Raw genomic sequence first — 26,139 nt, forward strand, 5'->3', positions numbered from 1 at the left:
AATATAACTACCGGGTGTTTGTAGCGCTGTAGCTGTAGTAAACGCTATTACACATCCCGGTTATATCGCTGTTGGATCGGATTTGTAGTGAGCTCGTTTTGCCAATTCTCCTTCACATACAGCAAGCCCAGAATGGTAACAGCGCCATAGCTCTATTAGTAAGCAGTAGCACAGTATGGTGGAAGAGCAATAAGTCTAGTAGGTACAATACGTATACCGCGGCTTTACCACTGTAGCTCTATGACAGGCTGTATTTTCGTAGATCTTGTAAGCACAATGCGGTTAGAGTGATGTGTGAAGCATTATATCTCTAGTAGGTACCATATAATTATTATATTGCTAGCTTTAGTAAGTACTGTATGGGCGAAGCAGTATCCCTCTAGTAAGTGCTAAATGATTAGACTTTTGTACCTCTGGTAAGCAGTGTATGGCTATAGCACCGTACCCCTAGTATAAACAGTATACTTACAGCGCGGTACAGATAGTACGTACAATAGGGACTATGTGGGTGTAGCGCTGTACCGCTAATAAATATAGCGCTGCATCTTTAGTAAGTACAGTCAGCACTGTGTGGTCGTAGCTCTATATCTTTAGTAATTATAGCGCTACACTTTTGGTTAGTACGGTAAGTACTATGTGGTTGCAGCTGTGTACCTCTAGTAATTACAGCGTTGTACCTCTAGTAAGTTCAGGAGCAATATGTGGTTGTAGCGTTGTACCTCTAGTAAATAAAGTATACTTAAAGCGTTGCACTGCTAGTAAGTACAATAAAAAAAAATCCAACTCATTAGTAAGCATTGCAAGGTGCTTCTTCTCCTGCTTGCTGGCTTTTGTAACTACCTGGAACTCCGGCGGATTGAGCGCTAGATATGCCTCAGCCCGGGCTGTACATACATTTTTATAACTATGATGTTACATTGAGATATAATGTTCCAGTTAGTTACGGTGATCCCTATTATAGATAGACCTGATCGCCCTGTATGCAGTCCCCCAACTCTGCCAAATGCAGACAAAGATCCTACTGTCTGTTTACTCAGCGCTTACAACAATAATTTATTTAAATTGTTCGGGTTACATATAAGAGTCACTCATTGCTGAATCTATGCAAGCTCCATTAGTCTCTATATTTTTTTTTTGTTTGCTGGTAGCATGCTCTCTCTATACATGTGTGTCCTGTCATACCCCAACCAACACAACTGCCGGTTACAATACAAGAAATGCAACCTCTGTGCAACCTCTATTTACTATGACACCCCCAACCAACACAACCGCCCTTTCTATTAAAGGCAATACATGTTTCTATGTACTAACTATGACACACCAATCAACACGACTGCTCTTTCTATTAAAAGCAATACATGTTTCCATGTACTAACTATGACACACCAACCAACACAACTATTCATTTTATTAAAGACAATGCGTATGTATTTATTATGACACTCCAACTAACACAACTGCCCGTTACAAGACAAGCAATGCAACCTCAATGTATTAACTATGACCACCCCAACCAACACAACTGTCCTCTTTGAAGGCAGTGTATATTTTCCATGTATTAACTATGACCACCCCAACCAACACAACTGTTATGTATTAACTAGGACCACCCCCAACCAACACAACTGCCCTTTCTAAAGGCAGTGTATATTTCTATGTATTAACTACGACCACTCCAACCAACACAACTGCTCTTTCTAAAGGCTTTGTATATTTCTATGTATTAATTATGACCACCCCAACCAACACAACTGTTATGTATTAACTATGACCACCCCAACCAATACAACTGCCGTTTTTAAAGGCAATTCATATTTTTATGTATTAACTATGGCCACCCTAACCAACACAACTATTATGTACAACTGTTATCTATTAACTATGACACCCCAACCCACACAACTGCCTGTTGTATGATAGGCAATGCACACTCTACCCCTTAATTATGACACCCAAACCACACAACTGCCATTTGTATTATAGGCAATGCACACTCTCCGCCAAAATTATGAAACAGACACAAATGTCTGTTACATGGCAGGCGATGCCCATGTGTTGTACCCCAGGGCCACTTTAATCACCCACTTCGGGTTTATAGAAATTATTTTATTTTTTGTCATCCAGCCTCAGAGTTATTTCCTCATTTCAGGGGTGTAATTAATTGTCGGGCGCCCCCCTGATCAGCCTGGATTTGTAATAGGATGTGCTTTGTGTAGTGGGGTGGTGTAGAAATGGGGGGGGAGACTTTTCAGAGAAGAATGTGTGTTGGTGCTGAGTGCAGTGTGTGTGTGTGTGTGTGTGTACATTGTGAGTGCAGTGTGTACACTAATTCCCAGGCCGCCCTTAAGGAATGAGACCACGTGACGGCGCGGGGCGGGCGGACTCTGAGCCATTTTGGGGACGGTGTCAGTTTCCAGTGTGAGGCTCCAGTGAGCGGAGTGCCCGAGCAGCCCGGGAGAGGCAGCAGCAGCACAGGCAGCACAGGCAGCAGCAGCGGCGGCGGCGGCGGCGCGCGGAGGATAAGGGGCGGCTCGCGCGGCGCACAGAGCAAGCGGGAGCAGAAGCAGCGAGATCGGCTCCGGTGCAAGCAGCAGCAGCAGCAAGCAAAAGAAAAAAAAAAAAAGACAAAAGCGCTGAGGATGGTGTAATCAAACCCCGGATCCGGGCAATAGAAGAGGCGGGAGCGGCGGTCCGGTCCGGAGGAAGAGCCGGAGGAGGAGGAGGGGGAAGGAGGGGATCTCCCACCCCCGGCTGGCCTGGAGAAGGGGGGGAAATGAGCGCAGTGCCCGCACTGACAGCGTCTGCAGATCGGCTCAAGATGGCCGCCCCTGGGCTGCTGCTCATCCGCTGAGCGCCCCCCCTCTACCCGACACTGCATTGTCCCCGGACCCCCCAGCAGCAGCAAGCAAGCAGCCACCCCGATCGGAACCCCACGGTATGTGCACCCTCCTGGGTGGGGGTGGGGATCTGGCGGAGGGGAGGGGAGGGGGGGGGAAGAGAGGGGGGTGTTTGTCTGCTGTACGTAAATAAAGAGGAGGGGGGAGTGAGGGGGGTGGGGTGCGGATGCTGGAATTTGGCAGTGGAGGGGGGGGGGTAACACAGGTAGATGTGGGGGTGCTGAGGTTGGTGAGTGTGGAAGGGAGCACGTGAGCGAGCAGAGGTGCCATCTTCTGGGCTGCCCAATCTGAGCCCTGGTGATCTCCCTCCCTGTGCATTCAAGCCCCCACCTCTTCTGCTACATGTCAGCCTGCCCCCTCCCCCTTGCTCCATGTCAGACTTTTTTTTTACACCCCACTTTGGCAGCTGTACCCCCCTACCCCCGTGCCTTGGTAGTAGGGCTAGCCTGGCATGGCAGGGAATGGGGCTGGTGGTGCCAGGGTGGTCATAATGTGCCATCTGCCTAGATAAAGCCATGTATCCCACATGCATAGGTCAGTTTGCCACCCCCAGGGGCTTTTTTTTTTTTTTTTGCTGCTGCGTTGCCCAATCAGTGACAAAGCAAATGTAGGTATTGTATACAAATGTTGTATTCTGTGTGTAAACCAAAATATAAATATATAGGTAGTAATTATAATATATATGATTATATTGTATTTATTTATTTTTTGTGTATAGCATGCTTTGTTTGTATTGCAGTTAAAGGAGGAAGCAATAGGAGAGACACCCCTGTGATGATTTGTATAATATTGTGTGTACAGTTGTCATTTCATGTGCATCCTCCTCCTTTGTGCGAGAGCTTATTGCTTGGTTCAGCTCTGCTGCTGCTAAGGGGTTCTTTGCTGGTGACAGTAAATCACATTTGCCAGAGTAGCTCACTGGCCTTCCCTGTTCCACTACACCATGAGAGCCCTTGTAGAATTCTTCCAGCAGATAAAAAAAAAAAAAAAAATCAAGAAAAAAAGAGCCAAAAAAAAAACTGCCTGCTCTGTGACCAAACCCAGAGTGCCGGTGGGGTGAACGTGTGGTCACCCTGCCATGTTTCCATATACTTTGCATAATGACCCATAAAGGAACAGGAGAGCTGGAGGGGAAAACACTGCTTCAGCTGTTGTTGGTATTTTTTTTTTTTTTTTTTTAGATAAATGCTTCCACTGGCTCATGCTTGAAGTTGCTCACTTGTATTTGTCGGGTGCTGAGAATAATGCTTGGGGAATAAGTGGTGACTTCAGATCATGCTCATAACTTTGCTCCCACTCTGTTCTCATGTGCTTGTGGTTGTGTTGGTTCCCATGTAACAGTTGAGCATTGTACATATTTATAAATTTTTTGAAGCTACCGTTTTTTTTTATTATTTTTTTTTTATTATTAAGGACAATGTTTCCAGGTCTATCCCCTTCTCTTGGTCCAAGCAAGGGGGTAGACCTCCAGTGACTTATTACAAAAATGCTACTCTGTATATGAAGCAGGGGTGGTCTTTTGCATATGTGTTCTTCCTGTTCAATTTATTAAATGCAACCCTTTCTTATCTGTAAATATGCAGCCTGGGAGCTCTGGAATATTGCTTCATAAACTAGCCGTGCCATTTTCTATAGCAGGATCCCTGGCTGACAATAGCTGTGGAAGCTCTGTTTGTATGTCAGTGATATATTTCATGGCTCTAACTCTCTGAACATTAACCCAATGTAGCCTTAACAGATTTATAGAGTACTGGCTTCCTGCTTTTCCCCACACTCCCTCTTTCCTTACTGACAGGCCCGTAACAAAGGTTTCATTCCAAGTCTTCTTGTTACATTTCATCCCTGTCTTGTCTGGAAAGGTATTGCATTGTATTAAATGCTCTCATACGTTTATTGCTGCTTTTGATCTTCTGTGAAAATCTGATCTGTGAATATGATTATTTTCCTGGAAAGGTGCTCAGATTGTTCCTAAATAGGATCCCTTGTGATAAATGACAATGCCCAGATCACCTCCTAATAGTCAGATTAGGGTGATCACTATCTTAAGGATAGGAGGAAATTTGACAGATCAGATGAGATAAATCCATTGGTTTCTCTCTAACTAGTTTCAGAAAATAATAATCCACAAATGCCTGGGAGCAGTGGTTGGAGTGTCAGTTAAACCCCACAATGTTGTATCTAGGTGGGATAAATTAATACATTGTGCGTGAATTCCTTGTGTGTGACGTGAAATTAGAGGAATACAGGATATAATGGTGTATTGTATTGGGGTATTTGTGTAGTGTCTAAGTAGTCCCTGCTGGTAATTCCATGATCTTGGAAAGTTTTCTTGGCATTTGGAGTTTTGTAGCTGGCATTGATGAATATAGGGAATTTTGCTTAATTTTTTTAACTGGCTTCATAGTTGTCTTTGGGACATTTGGGCTTTTTTTGGTATTTATCCCATTTGTGTCGCCAGGCTTTGGTGGCTTTGGTGGTCTACTTGGGGCTGTTCTGGTGGTTGAGGATTGGCAGAGTTGGAACTTTTTTTTTGGTGGATAACTGGAGATGTGGAGGGTGAAAGTGCCATGTAGATGGTGGACAAGCTTGTACTTTGCCCGGCCGAAAATTGAAAGCATAACCACCATTTAATTTCCAAGGGTGGGTTGTTTTCTGAAGCCGTTCACCAGCGAGCTCCTCCAGTTCGTGTACTGAGCTTGATTTACTAAAACTAGAGAGTGAAAAATCTGGTGCCTGGTAACCAAACAGCTTCAAATTTCAGTTTGTTCAAATAAACTTTGACCAAAAAACAAAACAAAAAAACAAAACAAAACATGGAAGCTGATTGGTTTCTATGCAACTGCACCAGATTTTGCACCAGTTTTAGTAAGTCAACTCCAAGGTTACATATAGAGAATTGTAAATGTAAAGCTGTGATAATTACAGATACAATGATCCATATAGAGAGAAGGTAATCATGTGATCATTATGGATATAATGTTACATACAGAAAATTTGTGACCATTATGGATACAATGTTAGATAGAGAGAATTGTGAAGGTAAAGCTGTGATCGTTATGGATACAATGTTACCTAGAGAGAATTGTGAAGGTAAAGCTGTGATCATTATGGATACAATGTTACCTAGAGAGAATTGTGAAGGTAAAGCTGTGATCGTTATGGATACAATGTTACCTAGAGAGAATTGTGAAGGTAAAGCTGTGATCATTATGGATACAATGTTACCTAGAGAGAATTGTGAAGGTAAAGCTGTGATCATTATGGACACAATGTTACCTAGAGATAATTGTGAATTTAAAGCTCTGGTCACTATAGGTACAATATTATAGGCATATAATATAATATATATATTTTTTTACTCCTAAGCTGTCCTCACATAACATATATCTTCTCCCACTGTCCTTCTGCTGAGCCTTTTATCTCCCGACTTTTGCTATGCCCCTTGCGAATCTCTTGCGAATTTAGCTCTCTGATCCTTAGACTTCAAGCACACTCTTATAAAAGTTTTTTTTTCCTTTGCCCCAAGCAGACCGCACCAGTTCTAATCGTTCTAGTTCTGCTGCTCATGAATGTGTTTTTATTTATTTGGCTTCTGCAAGTATCGACCCCCTGGACTGTGTTGGAGCCGGTAATAGCCGGCTGTCCCCTTTTTTTTGGGGGGGGGGGGGGGGTCACTGTGTACTCTTCATTCACAGCTGTCCTCCCCTCCCTGTGATGTGTAGTGGTCAGGTGTAATGTACGGAGGGGGTCAGCATATTTGAAGCCCATCAGAGTTGAAAAAATGTTTTTATTTGTCTCCTACAATATCGCCCACCTGGGCTGTGGTAGAGTTGGAAATAGCCGGCTGTCTATTTTTTGGGGGATCGCTATGTTGTATTCATTCACAGCTGTTCCTGTCAGCTGTAGTGTACATGCATAAGAGGGGGTTCAGGAAATTTCAAGGACTTTTTTGTGCTGCGGTAGATTATTATTTTATTTTTGGGAGGGGGTGCACACAAATCATTTGCTGCCATCCAGGATAACATAACCAAGCAGGATGGTGCAAGTGGGGCTTGGATGAACTCCCAGAAGGATTACCCCTGTTCCTGGTGTGTAGAAGGAGGGTGCTAGGAGGTATTCTCAGAAGTAGAATCCTCCTGTTCCTGGTGTGTAGAAGGAGGGTGCTAGTAGGTACTCCCAGAAGTATCACCCTGTTCCTGGTGTGTGCAAGGAGGGTGTCAGGACATACTTCCAGAAGAAGGATTTCCCCTGTTCCTGGTGTGTAGAAGGAGGGTGCTAGGAGGTACACCCAGAAGTAGAACCCCCCTGTTCCTGGTGTGTAGAATGAGGGTGCTAGAAGGTACTCCCAGAAGTAGGATCCCCCTGTTCCTGGTTTGTAGAAGGAGGGTGATAGAAGATACTCCCAGAAGTAGGATCCCCCTGTTTCTTGTGTTTAGAAGGAGGGTGCTAGGAGGTACTCCCAGAAGTAGGATCCCCTTGTTTCTGGTGTGTAGAAGGAGGGTGCTAGAAGGTAATCTCAGAAGTAGGATCCCCCGTTCCTGGTGTGTAGAAAGAGGGTGCTAGGAGGTACTCCCAGAAGTTGGATTACCCTGTTTCTGGTGTGTAGAAGGAGGGTGCTAGAAGGTACTCCCAGAAGTAGGACCCCCCTGTTCCTGGTGTGTAGAAGGTACTCCCAAAAGTTGGATCCCCCTGTTCCTGGTGTGTAGAAAGAGGGTGGAGGCAGTGTGTGTGACCCCGGCTCTCTCCTTCCTTCCCTCCCTCTCAGCTCTTTGTCTGTTCCCTGAACTGTACTGGGCGCCTCTTAGTTTTCTGCTCCTTCCCCTCTCCTGCTCGCCCCCCACACCCGCCCCCTGCACTTCAGATCTCTGTGTGATGGGTTTGTTTCTCTGGATCTCTTCGTGTATTCCTGGAAAGATCTCTGATTCCCCTCTCCCGATTCCTCCAGATATAGGAGCTGAGTTCATTTAATAAGCCCCTGCAGCTCCCCCCCATTGGCCTGCGCTTATTTGGGGATCTACTGATCGCACATGTGGATCTAGTTTGCAGCGATTGTATTGCCCTTTCGTAGTGTGCTGCCTCCTAGGTGATCCCAGTGCATGATCTGGGTGGTTCTGACTAGGAGGGCGATTAAGATTTACGATTTGCACAGCGGGCAGATGGAAAGAGTTAAATGGTAGTGCCCCCCCCCCAGGTATATGACACCCCCCCCCCCACACCTCTGTTTGACTCCATGCCTGGGTTTCCTCCCCATCTCCAGGCGGTGGCAGGATGCCAAGTGTAAGTGTAGGTTGCCATAGTAACGGGAGGATTGCAGCTTGGGCACCAGCACACGGTAATGTGCTCCTTTCATGGTGAATATAGTCTAGCTGGCAGCTCCCAGTGGGTAGACCATTCCTGCCCCCCCCCCCTTAGGTCTGCACCCCATCTATATGTTCTCCTACCCGTTCTGCCCTGGGTGCCATCATCTTCCAGCTTGCTGGGGCCACAGGGGACAGAAAATCATTGCTGAGGTGAACATTAATTTCTGGTTTGCTTAATTGGGGCGATTAAATAGTGCGTCGGCATCCTTAGAAACATAAAGGCAAATAGGTTGTGCACATTGCAAGGGCATCTGCTCCTTGGCTTAGAAAATGAGGAGAAGCTCAGCTGACTTTCAACGCCCAATCACGTGCAAGAAAATTGCTGTTTTTCCCTTTCATGTGATTGGGTATTCTTTTGCAAAGTGAAGCTTCACCTCATTTATTAAGCTTTGGAGCAATGTATTTGTAGGGTGCAACTGCACTTGCAAAGAGCACAGGGGTAGATTTACTAAACCTGGAGAATCCCAATGTTGCATGGATAGAATTGTGGATGTACAGTTATGCTCATTATAAATACAAAGTTACATATAGAGAATTGTGAAATTGACATGTTACTTTTAAGAGAATTGTAAATATGTGATCATAGATCACCATACAGTGGGGTTGATTTACTAAAACCGGAGAGTGCAAAATCTGGTGCAGCTGTGCATGGTAGCCAATTAGCTTTTTTCTTCAACTTGTTCAACTTTGATAATAAAGCCGGGAAGCTGATTGGTTTATATGCACTGTCGATTTGCCTTTAGTAAATCAACCCCATCTTGTCTGATTACAAGCCATGATGTAAATATATATCTGGTACAATGATGACTCATTCATTTTTGTAGCAGCAATTCTGTTTTCTTAGTATGGCTGAGAAAGATCTAATTTCATTTACTCTAAGTCGGGATGTGTGTGGCAGAAGGTGAGAATTATAATCGTCTGGTTATCTTGTAGGGAATAATCTACATTGTCTGGGTGCGATTTGTTAAGAAAAGCCTCTCTCAGTGCATTGATACATGGGGGCCATCTGTGAATTAATGGCTGTGTTTCTTGCAGGGATTGAAAGAGAGAAAACGCCTTTCCAACGAGCAATCATGCATCGGACGACCAGGATCAAAATCACGGAGCTGAACCCTCACTTGATGTGTGTTCTCTGCGGAGGATACTTCATAGACGCTACGACCATCATCGAGTGTCTGCATTCTTGTAAGTAAGAGATGAATTATCAGAGCTGGGGGATTGGAAAGATTGCTAGCTCAGAGGACTCTGCTGTGGGCAACTTCCCCAATGTACACCGCCCTGGTCGTTGTATCGCTATTACTCTTTGCAGTGAATTCTCTCAAGTCTGGTTCTGCTGCCATTCATGGTCTAGGTCCTCCTGAATGTAAAAATATGGAGGCTTTAGAGAGATGGATGATAAATCGGTACATTTCTCTGAACTTAGGACTACACAGAACATTGAATCCTGGGCAGAGCAATTAAAATAAGAATTTTTACTATAATGTGAATACAATGAGCCATCTGAAAAATGTACTGCTTTAGAAAAATTAATTTGTAGAGGAGATCATGTATTTCTTACAACAATGTGAAGTCTGTGATCCCCATTTTTAAAAGTGCTACCAGTTTAAAAACTGGAAGTTTTGAAGTCTTTTCTTTACTCCCATATTGACTAGCTTTTCTTATAGGACATCTGTTCTAATTATTGTCTCGTTTATTCTAATGTGTATTAATGGAAGAGAAGGATGGCCTGTAGAGATTTTTTAGGAAGGCAGAGCTGTATATGTGCAATACTCTAGATGAGGGTTTTGTGGATCCTTTTGGAAAAATCCTCATAACTTAACCAGTAGAGATTTCAATTAACAGAATAATCTCTTTGGAAAGTATACAGTATATTCACTTTGCAAAATTAATGTTTACTTAGCATATTGAATTAGGTAAAGCTGCATTCATTTCGACCATCTAAACATACAAGCAATCCTTGATTTTTGTGTGTGTATGTATTTTTCTATTTTCCTAATTACAAGTGAATGGGTATTTCAATTGAACAAAGCTTTATTTTAATGACTATACTAAGTAAATTGTTACTAAAGTTGCACTTTGTCAAGTGATTAGTCCCCAATTTTAGTAAATTATCCCCAGTGTGTCTTGCTTTTGTATGATCTGTGTTGTGTGTGTGTTTTTTTTTTTCCATTGCACATATCTTTGCTGTATTTGGTTTTGGTCAAGAGTTGTTCCTTGTATATAAGGTTTAGGCATTCTTGATACATATCTTTATTGAGTGTCCATCTATCTCTATATCTGTCTCAATAGATGTTCCTATAGATAGGTGCATGTGTATATTTGTGATCCTCTATCTATACTGTATATCATATGGGTGCTATTTGACTATTTGTTAGTGCCTTACATTGTCAGTATGTCTGTCTGTGTCTGTCTATAGATGAGTGCTATTTGTGTATTTGTTAGTGTCTTACGTTGTCTGTAGGTATTATTCATATAAGGAAAAGACCTTGTGAGCTTGCCTAGTTCCTTAAATAATAATAATTAAAAAAAAATATATATATATATATATATATATATATATATATATATATATATATATATATATATATATGGGAAATGGGGCAGATGACAAGGTTGGCAAGATAAGTGTTCACTAATGAAGACCCAATCATTGCTAGAAAGGAATCCTCTGTAATATCCCATACATAGACTTGGATATTATAGTGAACACATCTTTACATTAACAGTCTCATGAACAGCACGAACTTCTTTAGTAAATCAACCCAAATGATTGCTAAAACATGGGGCATTTCATTTATCACTTCCTTAAAATATTAGGAATAATGTATTCCTCATTACACAGTGAGCTAAGCCATACAAAACACATGCCATGTTAAACTTTTTTTGTATTAAGAGGTCACTTTTAAGGACTCTAAGAGAGGTATTGTGCCCCTTAAGCATAGTCTTAGTGGTGTGTATGTACAGATATATTATTGCATGCATTGCCTTGCATAATTTTTCTTCCTGTCAGTAACCAATCACCTCTCTTGGCTTTGTTGATACAGTTTGTAAAACTTGCATTGTGCATTATCTGGAGACCAGCAAGTATTGCCCTATCTGTGATGTCCAGGTGCACAAGACCAGGCCCCTGCTGAATATCAGGTAGGTAGGCACTAGGTTTGATGAAGGTTGTGTTTCTGCTGAGGATGTCTCAGACTCCATTGTCCCATGTTCCTAAGACAGCCTTGGTCAAAGTCCTATCATTTGTCCAGCCACCAATCCTGTTCCTCCCTCCCGTCTTCTTGCAGGGCAGACAAAACCCTTCAAGACATTGTGTACAAGTTGGTGCCAGGGCTTTTCAAAAGTAAGTATGAAATATTGATTTATTCGTGTGGATTTCCTTCAGACATGAGCCGGCCTCAATTAAGCCATCTCTGCTCTCTTGTAGATGAAATGAAACGTCGCAGAGATTTTTATGCAGATCATCCTACTGCAGCTGGTGAGTTGGCCACCCTTATCTTGAACGGGACAGGTCCTCTTTATGGCCTCCCCCATTCCTCCCTGTGGTTGATACATTTCCTCCTTCTGCACTTTTTTTGGCAAGGTGTGATATTTGTTCTGGAAACAAAGTTTGCCTCCATTGTCTTGAACAAGACAGGTCCTCTTTATGGCCTTCCTCTTCTTCCCTGTGGTTGATACATATCTTTCTTCTGATTTTTATTTATTTATTTTTCGTGATATTTGTTCTGGAAATACAAAAAGGGATCTTTTGCAGATCATCATAGATTGTATTCAATTGTATTTCATACTATGCTTGTTGTAGTCGGATCATGTGGCCTACACTATATACAATCTTCTTTAGATCTAGCAGCAGTGCAAGGACCTGTGTCCTCCTATAACATGGTTGTGGCAAATCTAAAGGAGCTCGTACTAAGATCGTATGATCAGATTGTATAATGTATGGCCAGCTAAAGATGAACTGTCTTGGATATGAAACACCTGGTTTTTCAAATATTGTTACCATGTGCTGCAACGTTTACTAAAAACGCTGATACAATGATTTGCACGACCGATTTCTGTTCAATAGCCTAAACTGTTGACTATTTGGCAACGGCAGTATTATAGCCTTGCAGGTTAATTAATTAATAATCCTCCTTTTATATAATGCAATATATATATATATATATATATATATATATATATATATATATATATATATATATATATATATATATATATATATATATATATATATATATATATATATATATATAAAAAAACCCTATGAGTTTTCTGTAGTGACATTATTTCTGTTTAATTAGCGGCAAATGGCTCCAATGAGGACCGGGGGGAGGTGGCGGATGAAGACAAAAGGATCATCACAGACGATGAGATTATCAGTTTATCCATCGAGTTCTTTGACCAGACCCGGTAAGTTCTATGAAGTTTTGGCTCCGATGAGTGACATCAATGAAACAGATTTGGGTGGAGGAGTCCTAACTATTTGTATGTTCTCAGGGTGGACCGTAAAGGGAACAAAGACAAGGAAAAATCGAAGGAGGAGGTAAATATCGTCCAATGGCTGATTGTCCAATTGTGTGTCCTGTAATGAGTGGGTAGATGGGAGTCTTCTCGGTCGTGTTTCTATGATGCAATATGCCCAAGAGAGCCCTCAAAATCCTTCAAATAAACCTATATAATATGCCAAAGTTTACAGATTCTAAATCCTAAACCATTTGCGGTCTATACTCCCCATCGGCAAGTTGATGAAGGGTCACAATGTTATGATAAATCTGCTTGTTTAAAACAATAAAACCAGAACTATCAAACCTTACTACACTGTTTTCAAGTGTATTCCGACATTTGGATAACATCTTTGTTACATTTTCCTTCTCTCTCTCCTTCTTTCTCCCTCTCTCTCCTCTCTCTCCTCTCCCTTTTCTCTCTCTCTCTCCTCTCTCTCTCTCCTCCCTCTCTCTCCCCTCCCTTCTCTCTCTCTCCTCCCTTCTCTCTCCTGCTCTCTCTCCTCCCCCCTCTCTCTCTCCCCTCCCTTCTCTCTCCCCTCCCTTCTCTCTCTCTCTCCTCCCTTCTCTCTCCTGCTCTCTCTCCTCCCTCCCTCCCCCTCTCTCTCTCTCTCTCTAATTCCCCCCTCTCTCTCTCTCTTCTCCCCTCTCTCGCTCCCTTTCTCTCTCTCTTCTTCGTTCGCTCTCTCTTTCTCCTCCCTTCTCTCCCCCCTCTCTCTCTCCTTCCCTCCCTCTCTCTCTCTCCCCCCTCTCTCTCTCCTTCCCTCCCTCTCTCTCTCTCTCTCTCTCTCTCTCTCTCTCTCTCTCTCCCTTCCCTATCTCGCTCCCTTTCTCTCTCTCATTCTCTCTCTCTCTACCCCCCCTCTCTCTCCTCCTCTCTCTCCCCCCCTCGCTCCCTTTCTCTCTCCTTCTTTCGCTCTGCCCCCCCCTCCCTCCCCCCTCTCTCCTCCCCCCCTCTCTCCCCTTCCCTATCTCGCTCCCTTTCTCTCTCTCTCCTCTCTCCTTCTCTCTCTCTACACCCTCTCTGTCTCCTTCTCCTTCTCTCTCTCCTTCTCTCTCTCTCTCCTTCCTGCTCCCTCCTTCCTTCTCTCTCTCTCCTTCCCTCTCTTCCCCTCTCTCTGTTTCCTTCTCTATCTCTCTCCCCCCTCTCTCTCTCTCTCCTTCCTTCTCTCTCTCTTTCCTTCCTTCTCTCCCTTCTCTATCTTTCTCTATCTCTCCCCCTCTCTATCCCTCTTTCCATCTCTCTCTCTCTCTCTCTCTCTCTCTCTCTCTCCATCTCTCCCCTCCCCCTTTTTCTCTCTCTTTGCCTCTCTCCATCTCTCCACCCCCCCCCCCCCCCCCCCTCTCTCTCACACGCCTATAAATTCATTTTCACTGATACAAAGACGATAAAGGATGTAATAACAACAATCTGTATGTGTGTACAGACGTTCTTATAGACCGATAAGAACGGTGACACTGGTTTAGGTTCCTGTAGTATCCCATTATTTAGTGTCTACTTGGAGTATGTTAAGTTCCACTTCCCCGTAGAATATCTGGTGATCCCCTTCAAGAGAATCAGCTCTATATAGAATACAACTATACTTCATTGTATTTCACATATTAATAGGATCAATTTAAGAGGATTCTGTCCATAGCGGTATCATTGAGACTGAATTACAAAAGTGAAATATGCTGCTCATCATGATAGAAAAATTGCACTTTGCACGAGCATTGTTTCCCCAGAGCTTGGTGAATGCGGTGAAATGTAATTTTGCAAAGAATACCCATAAAATTCCAGGGATAAAAGGACATTTTTGCTTGTACAGAATTAGATGGCAGTCAGCAGAGCAGAGACCTCATTCACTAAGCTCTGTGGGAATTCCGTTGCAAAGTGAACAGTCAACCCCACTGCATCTGACATTATAATGCTCATCTTTCCAATACACTGTACTTGTAGCTGGCTTCCTTCAGTATAGGTCATCCTTCATGCTCATCCTCTGGCTTCAATACTATTGTTGTCACCATCTATAAAATAAGTATGTGGACCTGGGAAATGTCAGAAGTCAATGTCTGCATTCTATCTTGTGTGAGACAAGTTATTGAAACCAGGGGATCGATATAAAAAGCAGACGCTAATATTGTTGGGAAGATGATGATGGAGATCAGGGAAGGCAGCTTGTTTTGGTTACTATACTTGCTGTCCACTGAGCTATTTTTCTACCTATATATTCCGCTTAAAGAAGCTCTGCAACTGTAGAATGTTATAGGTGTTTGCCATTGATTGGTGCAAAACGTTTGGCTATAATTTAAGTTAATAAAGATGCAAACTTTCGGGGTACCCGTGGTCCCTTCTTTAGCCTGTATAGATTTCAATAAAGGGGATCACTTACACTCCAAAGATAAGCTCAGTAATGGTTCCCAGAGAGACACATTGGGGTTATTTACTAAATGGATCGATGATGTAGTGTGTGTTAGTGAATAAGGTGATGCTAAGCTGATTTGTCCCATGTTCAAGTTATTAAGAGGGGTTCACTTTGAAGAAAAGAAAATGCATGGTTGGGTATTGGAAATAACACTGTGATTGTACTCCTTTAGTAAAGAAAAAGATCTTATCATAGTCATGCAGTAATATGAGGTTATGCTTTCATACAAGCTGGGTATACTAGGAGCTCATCGTTTGAAAAGTGGATGATCGTTGTGTGTATTCTCCCTTCCAGGCCAATGATAAGCGGTACCTGCGCTGTCCTGCTGCAATGACTGTCATGCATCTGCGGAAGTTTCTGAGAAGTAAAATGGATATTCCTAATACCTTCCAGGTATGGTGCACACCTACATATATATGTGTGTGTGTGTGTGTGTGTATATATGTATATATATATATATAAGTAATATGTATGTATGTGTGTGTGTGTGTGTGTGTGTGTGTGTGTGTGTATATATATATATATATATATATATATATATATATATATCTATATATATATATACAGTATCTCACAAAACTGAGTACACCCCTCACATTTTTGTAAATATTTTATTATATCTTTTCATGTGACAACACTGAAGAAATTGAACTTTGCTACAATGTAAAGTAGTGAGTGTATATACCAGTGTAAATTTGCTGTCCCCTTAAAATAGCTCAACACACAACTATTAATGTCTAAACCACTGACAATCAAAATGAGTACACCCCTAAGTGAAAATGTCCAGATTGGGCCCAATTAGCCATTTTCCCTCCCCAATGTCATGTGACTTGTTAGTGTTGCAAGGTCTCAGGTATGAGTGGGGAGCAGGTGTGTTCAATTTGGTGTTATCGCTCTCGTTCTCTCTTACTGGATACTGGAAGTTCAACATGGCACCTCATGGCAAATAACTCTCTGAGGATCTGAAAAAATTACATGTTGCTCTACGTAAAGATGGCATAGGCTATAAGAAGATTGCCAAGACCCTGAAACTGAGCTACAGCACGGTGGCCAAGACCATACAGCGGTTCAACAGGACAGGTTCCACTAAGAACAGGCCTTGCCATGGTCGACCAAACAATTTGAGTGTATGTGCTCAGCATCATATCCAGAGGTTGTCTTTTTGAAATAGATGTATGAGTGCTGCCAGCATTGCTGCAGAGGTTGAAGGGGTGGGGGGTCAGCCTGTCAGTGATCAGACCATATGCCGCACATTGCATCCAATTGGTCTGCATGGTTGTCATCCCAGACGAAAGCCTCTTCTAAAGATGATGCACAGGAAAGCCTGCAAACAGTTTGGACGGCAACCAGGCGAGGAGTACAAAGACAAGTGTGCCTTGCCTACAGTCAAGCATGGTGGTGGGAGTGTCATGGTGTGGGGTTTCATGAGTGCTGCCAGCACTGCGGAGCTATAGTTCATTGAGGGAACCATGAATGCCAACATGTACTGTGACATACTGAAGCAGAGCTTGATCCCCTCCCTTTGGAGACTGGACCACAGGACATTATTCCAATGACCTCCAAGATGACCACTGCCTTGCTAAAAAAGCTGAGTGTAAAGGTGATGGACTGGCCAAGCATGTCTCCAGATCTAAACCCTATTGAACATCTATGGGGCATGCTCAAATGGAAGGGGGAGGAGCGCAAGGTCTCTAACATCCACCAGCTCTGTGATGTCATCATGGAGGAGGGGAAGAGGACTCCAGTGGCAATCAGAAGCTCTGGTGAACTCCATGCCCAAGAGGGTTAAGGTAGTGCTGGAAAATAATGGTGGCCACACAAAATATTGACACTTTGGGCCCAGTTTGGACATTTTCACTTAGGGGTGTACTCATTTTTATTGTCAGTGGTTTAGACATTAATGGCTATGTATTGAGTTATTTTGAGGGGACAGCAAATTTACACTGTTATACAAGCTGTACACTCACTACATTGTAGCAAGGTGTAATTTCTTCAGTGTTGTCACATGAAAAGGTATAATAAAATATTTACAATAAATTGAGGGGTGTACTCACTTTTGTGAGATACTGTGTGTGTGTATGCGTATATATATATATTTATGTATATGTGTGTGTGTTCACCAGCACCTATATTTGTGTTTAGGGGAGATCAGAGGGGCGATTGTATGCTGTGAGATTCCTTGAAGAAGCCCCTTGGTTGTGAGCCCTGTGTCCCCAGGGATACATAATTCTATAGACGATGCAATGTATAGCTCGGAGTGATGTACTCTGGGGGGGCAGGAGCTGGGGAAGGATGGGTTAAACATTCCTGTAATTTTAATGGCGACCTCTTGTATTTGTATTGCTGGTAGATCGATGTGATGTATGAAGAGGAGCCCCTGAAAGACTATTACACGTTAATGGATATCGCATACATCTACACGTGGAGGAGGGTAAGCATCTGCTGCTCTGAACAGAAATGTTCAGCCTATCCCCCATTACACCTAGATTGGTCATATGACACTTTCCAAGTGTGATGATAGCACCACCTTTTCTATGGTGGAATACAGTCTATGAAGTTATACTGTAAGCAAGTCAAGCTAGCATGGAAGCATTTCAAATATTAAAGATGACCTATGTGCGCCCCCCATAAAACACCCTTATTTCTACTATGGTGTAGGCGGTGGACCTAGACACATTGTAAGAATGTCAATCAGTGAAATGGCCATCCATTACAAAGGGTACAGAATGGGTTAACTGGGTCTTAGTATCTGATCCAGAAAAATTATGCAGGTCAGGAATTTACTTGATTCAGGATTTTCATGCTGGTTGGACACAGCCAGGCAACTAGTCTTTTCAGAGAAAGGTCAATCTCAGTATTGTTGGCATTTTCTCCAGAGCTTTGTGAATGAGGGGGAGGTCTGCTGACTTCCAATATCCAATCATGTGCAAGCAAGTTTGCTGTTTATTTATTTTACTTTCCTTGCATGTGATTATGTATTCTTTGCAAAGTGAAGCTTCCTCTCTGGATCAAATTCCCTTGCAAAGTGTGTAGTCTATTAGCCTTCAGTAAATGAACCCAGTGGGACAAGGTCATCTGATGCCCCCCCCCCCCAAAAAAAAAGCATATTAGCATTATATGTCAGCAAAAATCCCTTTTCTATCCCCCCAAAAATATTAAACGTCACACTCCCTAAGCATAAATTCTCCACAAATAAAAATTCCCTCTCTTCCAGTACAAATCCCCCTCCTAGTTCAAATCCTCTCCCTCCCCATATCCCCCAAATAACCTCTCCTAGCCCTAATCCACCCCACCCCTCAATTCCCCCCCCCCCATCACAAATCCATCCAATCCCCCTTCCAAATACAAATCCCACCTCCTAGTACAAACACCCCCTCTAAATCACCCCTTCTAGCACAACCCCCCCAAATCCCCACCATGCCCAGGGCAGCTGGCCCTCCTGTCCACTCCTTGTCCCAGCCTTGATTCAACCCCATTATGTCATCCTCATCTTTGGTTAGAAGTTCTGACTTTACTGCTTGCATACGTTTTTGTCTGTAATGAAGCCAGAATAATGGCCAGACACTAGCACCTAGAGTAACAATGGCATACAGTAACAATGGCATATATAAACCCTGCTATTTTCGTTGACTTGGGTTAGAGATCAATAGGTTTGGTAGGGAGGTGTTTAACTGCTCTGACCTGTTTCTTCTCCCACAGAACGGGCCTCTTCCATTGAAGTACCGTGTGAGACCCAACTGTAAGAGGATGAAAATTGGCCACCCTGCCGACAGATTGAACAACATCAGCGGGGACCTGGAAAGTGACTCTGGCAGCGACAAAGCGGGGAGCCCCGCAGGGGGGGTGCCTTCCACTTCCGCCTGCATGCCAAACCCCAACACCCCGATCCAGTCGCCCCACCCCCAGTTCCCCCACATCTCCACCATCAATGGGACCAGCTCCACTCCCAGCTCCAACCACCAGAACCCCTTCATCAACAGAGCCAGGAAAATATCTCTCAACGGTTCCTCTGCCACTTCATCCGGGTGAAGGAGCACTTCTGGGGCCACACCAGTAGAGACCAGCAACACACAACCTAACTAGGAACTTCATACCATTACAAGCTTTATAGATGCTAATATTCTGTGACTGCCCCAATCGCTTACTTTTTTTTCTAGTGAATCCTCCATATGGCCATGGAAGCGAGTCAGGGTGGTGTTTTTTATCTGGATATTTGGTTTCCATAAAACAACAAAATACCTTTTACGTGTTTTTACTCATATTCGATGGAAATATGAAACCTGAAATTGGGGACAAGCTGGATCTACAGTGGTTGACTAAGTGGATTTTATTGTGGACCTGGAATGTCACTTTGGAGGAGGACCTGACCTCTGTTGTGGATATAAGTTGCCCCTTGAAGAGGGTTGTGGTTATCTCTGGTAGCTCACCTCGGACTCTATTGCTGAAAGCTCCTTTCTTGGGAAATTGAGCTTTGGAAATTACAATAACTTGGATGTATTATAAAGACATGGCACACAGCAAGTATGTTTGGTTTGGAGTCAGGACGACCTTGGATGTTACCTTATCTCCAGGCTAACTTCACCACAATCTTTTGTTGTTGTTTTTTTTTTTTTTTTTTTTTTTTTAAGTAATTCTGTGGACCTATAGAGCGTTTTTTTTTTGGTCATCTTCTCAAATCTAAGTGCTTTATCATCCAACGGAAAGGAAATACATAGACTGTCCTATGTAGCCATTTCACTGTGAATAGTGATTTATTATTGTGTTAGCCTTCTCTTTTTTTTCTGCATTGTTGAAAGACCTCTTTGCTGCCAGAAGGAGGGGGGGGGGGGGTCAGCTACTCTTTATGTCCCACCCATCTGGCGTCAAAGGGGACATGTGCTGCTGCACAGAATCGATCAAAGTTAGATAAACTTTTTTTTTTTTTTTTTTTTTTTTTACAATCTTTGTCTTAAAAAAAAAAAGAAAAAAAAAAAAACAAGGAAAAAAAAAAAGAAAAAAGCGGGTACTACCGTTTATTTTACTGACTTGTTTAAGTGATTCGCTTTTGTAAGAATCAGTTGGCATTATGCTGGTTGTAAAATGCCATATTGGTATATTGACATAACAGGAAGACAGTATTGTATGATATATTTATAAATACTATAATGAAGATTTTTGTGTTTTCATGCACACATAAAGAAAAAGATTGTTAAACTTTCAAAAGTCTATTCAGTTGTCCGGCTGCAACTAGCACATGTTTTAACATCTCCAGAAGGTTTTTATTTTTTTGTTATTTTTTTTTTTGTTGGTCAATTTGTTACCACCCTCTGCCAACCGTTGTGATACTATGTAATAATGGTACTGCGTTTGAGTGTGAATACGGAATATCACGTGTGTGAATAAGGGCCAATTAGAACGCAGCTCTGGTTACTGGACTGTCCTGGCTACACAGAAGTAAAACCCAAATGTTCAGGCAGTTGATAATGTATCTTCTAAATTATGCAATGACTAGATGAGAGCAGGCAGACATGCCAAGAATCATCTAAATAGCCCGCACTTTTTTTTTTTTTTTGCTCTATAATTTTAACTGTTTGCCCCTTTCTTACCCCCTCCTCCTTTTACACACACGTTTATTCTTTAAAGAATAATTATTGTTTGTATTGAAAGAAAAAAAAAAACGTGGCTAATCATTTCATTGTCTCCAGTCTGCAAAGGAAGCACAAATCTATGGCTTTGTCTTGCTTATAGTCATTAAATCATTACTTTTGCATATATCTCAGTGGCTGTTATTGTTTTATTTGATCTTTTTCCAAGTTTTGTATAGGAGTGCTCCAAGTGGGAGGCTTTATTATGTTTCTTTAGTCGTTATATATTTTTATAGTTTTATTTAGTATTTTTTTTTTGTTTATTTGTTTTTGTTTCTTTTAAATTGCAAGGATGTGGTGTGCTAATTGCTAATGTTACTAGAGGAGCAACAATGTATGTCTCTCTCTCTCTCTCTACCTATCTATCTATCTATCTATCTATCTATCTATCTATCTATCTATCTATCTATCTATCTATCTATCTATCTATCAATATATCACATCATAGATATATCCAAGTGTGTGTGTAGATAGATAGATAGATAGATAGATAGATAGATAGATAGATAGATAGATAGATAGATAGATAGATAGATACAGCTAGATAGATAGATAGATAGATACAGATAGATAGATAGATAGATAGATAGATAGATAGATAGATAGATAGATAGATACAGATAGATAGATAGATAGATAGATACAGATAGATAGATAGATACAGATAGATAGATAGATATAGATATCTATATCTATATAACTATATGTATGTATGTATGTATGTATAGATAGATAGATAGATAGATATATATAGATATCTATATATAAATAGATAGATAGATAGATATATCATCTCTCTCTCTCTCTCTCTCTCTCTCTCTCTCTCTCTATGTATATGTGTGTATATGTATATGTGTGTATATATATAACAAAGAGAGGCTCAGTTACAAAAATTAAACACGTGTACCTTTATTTATAGTCATGTGACTGTAAATTTAAAATCTCATTGGATTGGGAATGGAGCCTCTAGTAGTCTAATCTGCTAATTATTGAATGTTTGATTCAAACCCTTATGAAACACTTCTATGTATTATTACACCCTCATCCCTTTTCAAATGTGACACATGTGCAATGTTGCACAGCTGTGGAGGCTGCATTGTAATCCGTTTTTCATTTTATGTCAACTGATGAGAAAATCAGTCGTGTAGCCTTTGCTTTTAATGTCTCAATACATAAATAAAGAATCTAAAGAAACTTAAAAGCTACACCTCTATATAGAAAAAAAACTCTATGTAAGCTATCTCCAGTGGCAGCTCTGGATGTAATAGGGATTTTTTTTCAATTTTAGTATGCATTTATTACCATTCATCTGAGAATTGATAAACCACTGAAACAGGTCATTTTGCCTGTTCTGAACTTCAGCACTCCCTATTCCTCTATTTGATGCTAGAAAAATAAAGATTGGCCCACTGAATATTTGTCCTTACCAGCATAGAATCAACATAAACCTACAGTGATAGGTTGGTATAGGGTGCTAGTTGGTGTCCTTTTCCATAGTGACCCTCTGCTTGGTTGAAAACCCTGATTAGGATGATAGGAAATTAAGAAACATAAGTCTCATTACACTGAATAAAATGTACAAGTCCAGCAACTGCAGGAACTTCTCATTTACTGTTAATAATTCACCCTATTCATTTAGTTCCTGGCCATTCTAGACTGTAGGCCTAGGTCGTTGAAACCAGAGTATAGGCAGAGACGTTTAGACTAAAGGACCTGCATACATTTTTGGATAGCGATCTGTTCCATTACTTTTACATCAAAATGTTGGTATGGACAACCCTACAGTCTCCCTTTTAGCTCAATTTCCATACCTCAAGCTATATATGACTCATATTCTTATTATCAGGCAGTAGACAGCCACCCACTACACACAAGTAGTCTAATCTGCTTACTGGTGGCTGATTTGCTATAGTTAATCTTTTACTGAAAAACACAATTATTCAACCTTACAAAAAGCATATGTCCATGTATCCCAAGTGAAGAGAAATGATTCCCTCCTACAAAAAGTATCTGTCCATGTCTGAGTGTTCCAAGTGAACAGGAATTGGGTTTCCACATGATTGGATAATGATGATTCTTTACTTTATATCCTCTTCGAATAGACTGATATGGATTGTACTGGTGGAGGCCATGATGGTAGTGGATCTAAGGGGTTTTATTTACTAAATCTCTACCCCCCAAAACGTAGACGTATACACTTGGAATACTCAATCATCTGTAGATGAAATAAACAAAAACTGACTTTTCACACGACTGGATTATTGTAGAGGGTATTCACACTTTTTTTTTGTGAAAAATCTCAGCCCCTTTAGTAAATCAGCCTCTTTATATTTCCCATCCCAATAAACAAACTGATTTGAATTGTACAGGAGGCAGCGATGGGTTGGTTGGCTCAAATGAGTCGATAAACCAATTAATGGCAGTTGGGTTAACTCTGAATATCTAATCATATACATATTAAATCATTATTTGCTTTTCTCAGCATTAGATAATCAAAGTGAATCTTCACCCAGCTTGAGGGAAGATTCTCAACTACTTTAGTACATCGACCCCTGAGTGTGCTATATAAAAGCTGAGAGCTGCTGAAAAAAATGTTGGGAAAGCCTATGATGCTACTGTTTCTGGCTGGAGAGGAGGAAACAAAGGATGACATTTGAAGGGTGATTTAGCAGGGAGGGTGAACAGAGCTTTGCTTCAACAAAAACGCTCTTTTTGCAATGTTTTCCAAAAACAAAACGTTCTTCAAACCTCTATTTACTGGTAATGTTGAAAACCCTTGTTTTCTGAGAAGGTCACCCATCGCCATAGCAATGTCCAGGAAGCAAAAGTATAAAAACTTAGTACAACTGTTTTTGTTTTTTGTGTATCGATGGTAGTGGCCACATCCATATATGTGAGAAGGGATTACTGGTGGAATGAAGAATGAGGAGGATATCTGCTGATCAGTTTTACATTCTCTGTCTGTCTGATTAGGAACATATAAACTTTTGGTCCATCCATAAATCTTTCCTTGCACTCTATTGTAAATTGTCATCTTGTATTCTTGCATGGTGATTACATTTCAGACCTTCTCCGCTTCACTTCATTGATGAGCACTGGATCACACTGGACCAAAAAAATGTCTAGTATTCATGATAAAAGTCGGAGCTTTTCAATTGTCCTTCCCTGTGCCCTGTTGACCTGTCTAATCTGATAATCACTATTGACCCAAGACCAGGTTTTAAAAAAGAATGCCATAATAGTGTAAACATAAATCACGATCCTTGGACTCTTATGGTGGGGCATGGAATTCATATGCTGCTGTATTTCCCTTCTAGTAAGTAGATTGCATACCACTTTAGGGCAGAGTTAGTAAAGATGCTCAGGCTTTCATGAACTTGTAAACCAATCGTGATCTTTGGGCTTTAATGGAATATAGACTTCATATGCTGCTGTATTTCCCTTATAGGAAGTAGTAATAAATCATGATCCTTGGCATTTATGGTGGAGCAAAGACGTCATGTGCTGCTGGGTTTCCAATTTGTATATTTATTGGGACAGCTTTGATAAAGATTCACCCAGTTTTCCATCATAGTGTAAACACAAATAGTGACCTTTGGGTTTGGTATAGACTTCATATGCTGTTGTAATTTCCCTATAGAAAGTAGTTTTGTGTACTAATTTAGAGCAGGGTTAATATAATTCACAGATTTCCATGGTAAGCAGCCTTTGGCTTTGATGGTGGGTGAAGTAGACGTCATGTGCTGCTATATTTCCTTCATAAGTAGTGGTTTGAATACTTATTAAGAGCAGGTTTGATAGAAATTACCATAGTGTAAAAAAAAATCTGTGATATTTGAACTTTTATGGTGGGATATAGACTTCATAAGCTGCTATATTTCCTTTATAAGTAGTAGTTTGTATACGTTTTTGGTCAGGTTTGATAAGGAGTCAAAGACTATGATCTTTGGGCTTTCATGGTGGGATATAGACTTCATATGCTGCCTTTCCTTCAGGAATTAATTATACTTAGGGCAGGTTTAGTGGTGGTTCCAATATTTTCATCATTCTGAAAACAAAAACCATGATCCTTAGGTTTTTTTTTTTTTTAATGATGGGATAGAAACTTTATAGGTTGCTGTATGTAATAAGTAGTGTGTATACTAATGTAGGGCAGTAAAGATTCAGGTTTAGTAGTGGTTCCAATATGTTCATCATCCTGTAAACAAAACTCATGATCCGTGGGCTATTACGATGGGATATGGTCTTCATATGTTGCTGTATGTTTGAGATAGTTTGTTTACTAAGGCAGGATTAGTACAGATTTCCAGATTTTCATGATCGTGTACACATACAGTAAATCATGATCCTTGGGCTACATATCCTGATGCATTTTAGAAGAAGTTTGTATACTTACTATGACAGCTTTGATAAAGTTTTCCATCACAGTGTAAACAAAAACTGTGATCTTTGAGCTTTCATGGTGAGGTACTATGCTGCTGTCCTTCCTAGGATTCATTATACTTGGGTCAGGTTTAGTAGTGGTTCCAATATTTTCATCCTCCTGTAAACAAAAAAAAGTGATCCTTGGGCTTTTATGACTTTATATGTTGCTGAATTTCTTTTTTGAGAAGTGACTTGTATAATAATTTAGGGCATGGTTAGTAAAGATTTCCAGATTTCCATGATGGTGTAAACATAAATCATGATTCCTGGGCTTTCATGGTGGGATATAGACTTTATATCATGCTGTATTGCCTTTATAGTTTTAGCTATGATAAAGATTCTCCAGTTTTCCATCACAGTGTAAATACAAATTATGACCTTGGGGCTGTCATGGTGGGGTATAGACTTCGTATGCTGCTGTCTTTACTTTTTAGGAATTATATTTACTGATATGAGGCAGGTTTATGGTTGTAATATTTTCATCATTCTGTAAACAAAAAAACAATGATCCTTGGGCTTTATAGTTCGGTATAGACGTCATTTGCTGGTGTCCCTCCTTTTATAGGAATACATTTCTATACTATTTTAGAGCAGGTTAAGAGGTTCCAATATTCCATTATGGTGTAAAAAATAAATAAATAAATAAAAAAGAGAAAGTGCTGTATGGACATAATTTGATGCTGTCCTTGATAGGAATCAATATTTTATGTACTATTTTACGGCAGGTTTAGTGGAGATTTCCAGATATACGTAACCGGTTAAATAAACATAGGAGGATATGATTAATTTACGGTATTTCTCCTAGCAAACAGTTTAAGGTAAATTTAATAAAAACTCGCACATCATAGGGACTCGCAACTATTGGGGTTTTATATGCTCTTTTTTTAAGTACTTTTTTTTTCCATTTTTAATTTTTTGTTTCAAAT

At 41.0% G+C, this 26,139-nt stretch overlaps 1 protein-coding gene across 1 annotated transcript; it reads left to right on the forward strand.

Annotated features, from left to right (window-relative positions):
* Window positions 1-2,793: 2,793 nt before the first annotated feature.
* Window positions 2,794-20,917, forward strand: BMI1 (BMI1 proto-oncogene, polycomb ring finger). The gene is made up of 10 exons (XM_077490954.1): window positions 2,794-2,935; window positions 9,293-9,442; window positions 11,302-11,398; window positions 11,545-11,600; window positions 11,685-11,735; window positions 12,559-12,667; window positions 12,755-12,800; window positions 15,459-15,557; window positions 17,515-17,595; window positions 18,864-20,917. The coding sequence occupies exons 2-10, from the start codon at window positions 9,331-9,333 to the stop codon at window positions 19,191-19,193; spliced, it is 981 nt and encodes a 326-aa protein (XP_077347080.1). The 5' UTR covers window positions 2,794-2,935; window positions 9,293-9,330; the 3' UTR covers window positions 19,194-20,917.
* The last annotated feature ends 5,222 nt before the right edge of the window (window positions 20,918-26,139 follow it).

Source organism: Lithobates pipiens, unplaced genomic scaffold (assembly GCF_037356315.1).
Source record: "Lithobates pipiens isolate NorthernLeopardFrog02 unplaced genomic scaffold, aLitPip1_a1.2 Scaffold_19, whole genome shotgun sequence".
NCBI lineage: Eukaryota > Metazoa > Chordata > Amphibia > Anura > Ranidae > Lithobates > Lithobates pipiens.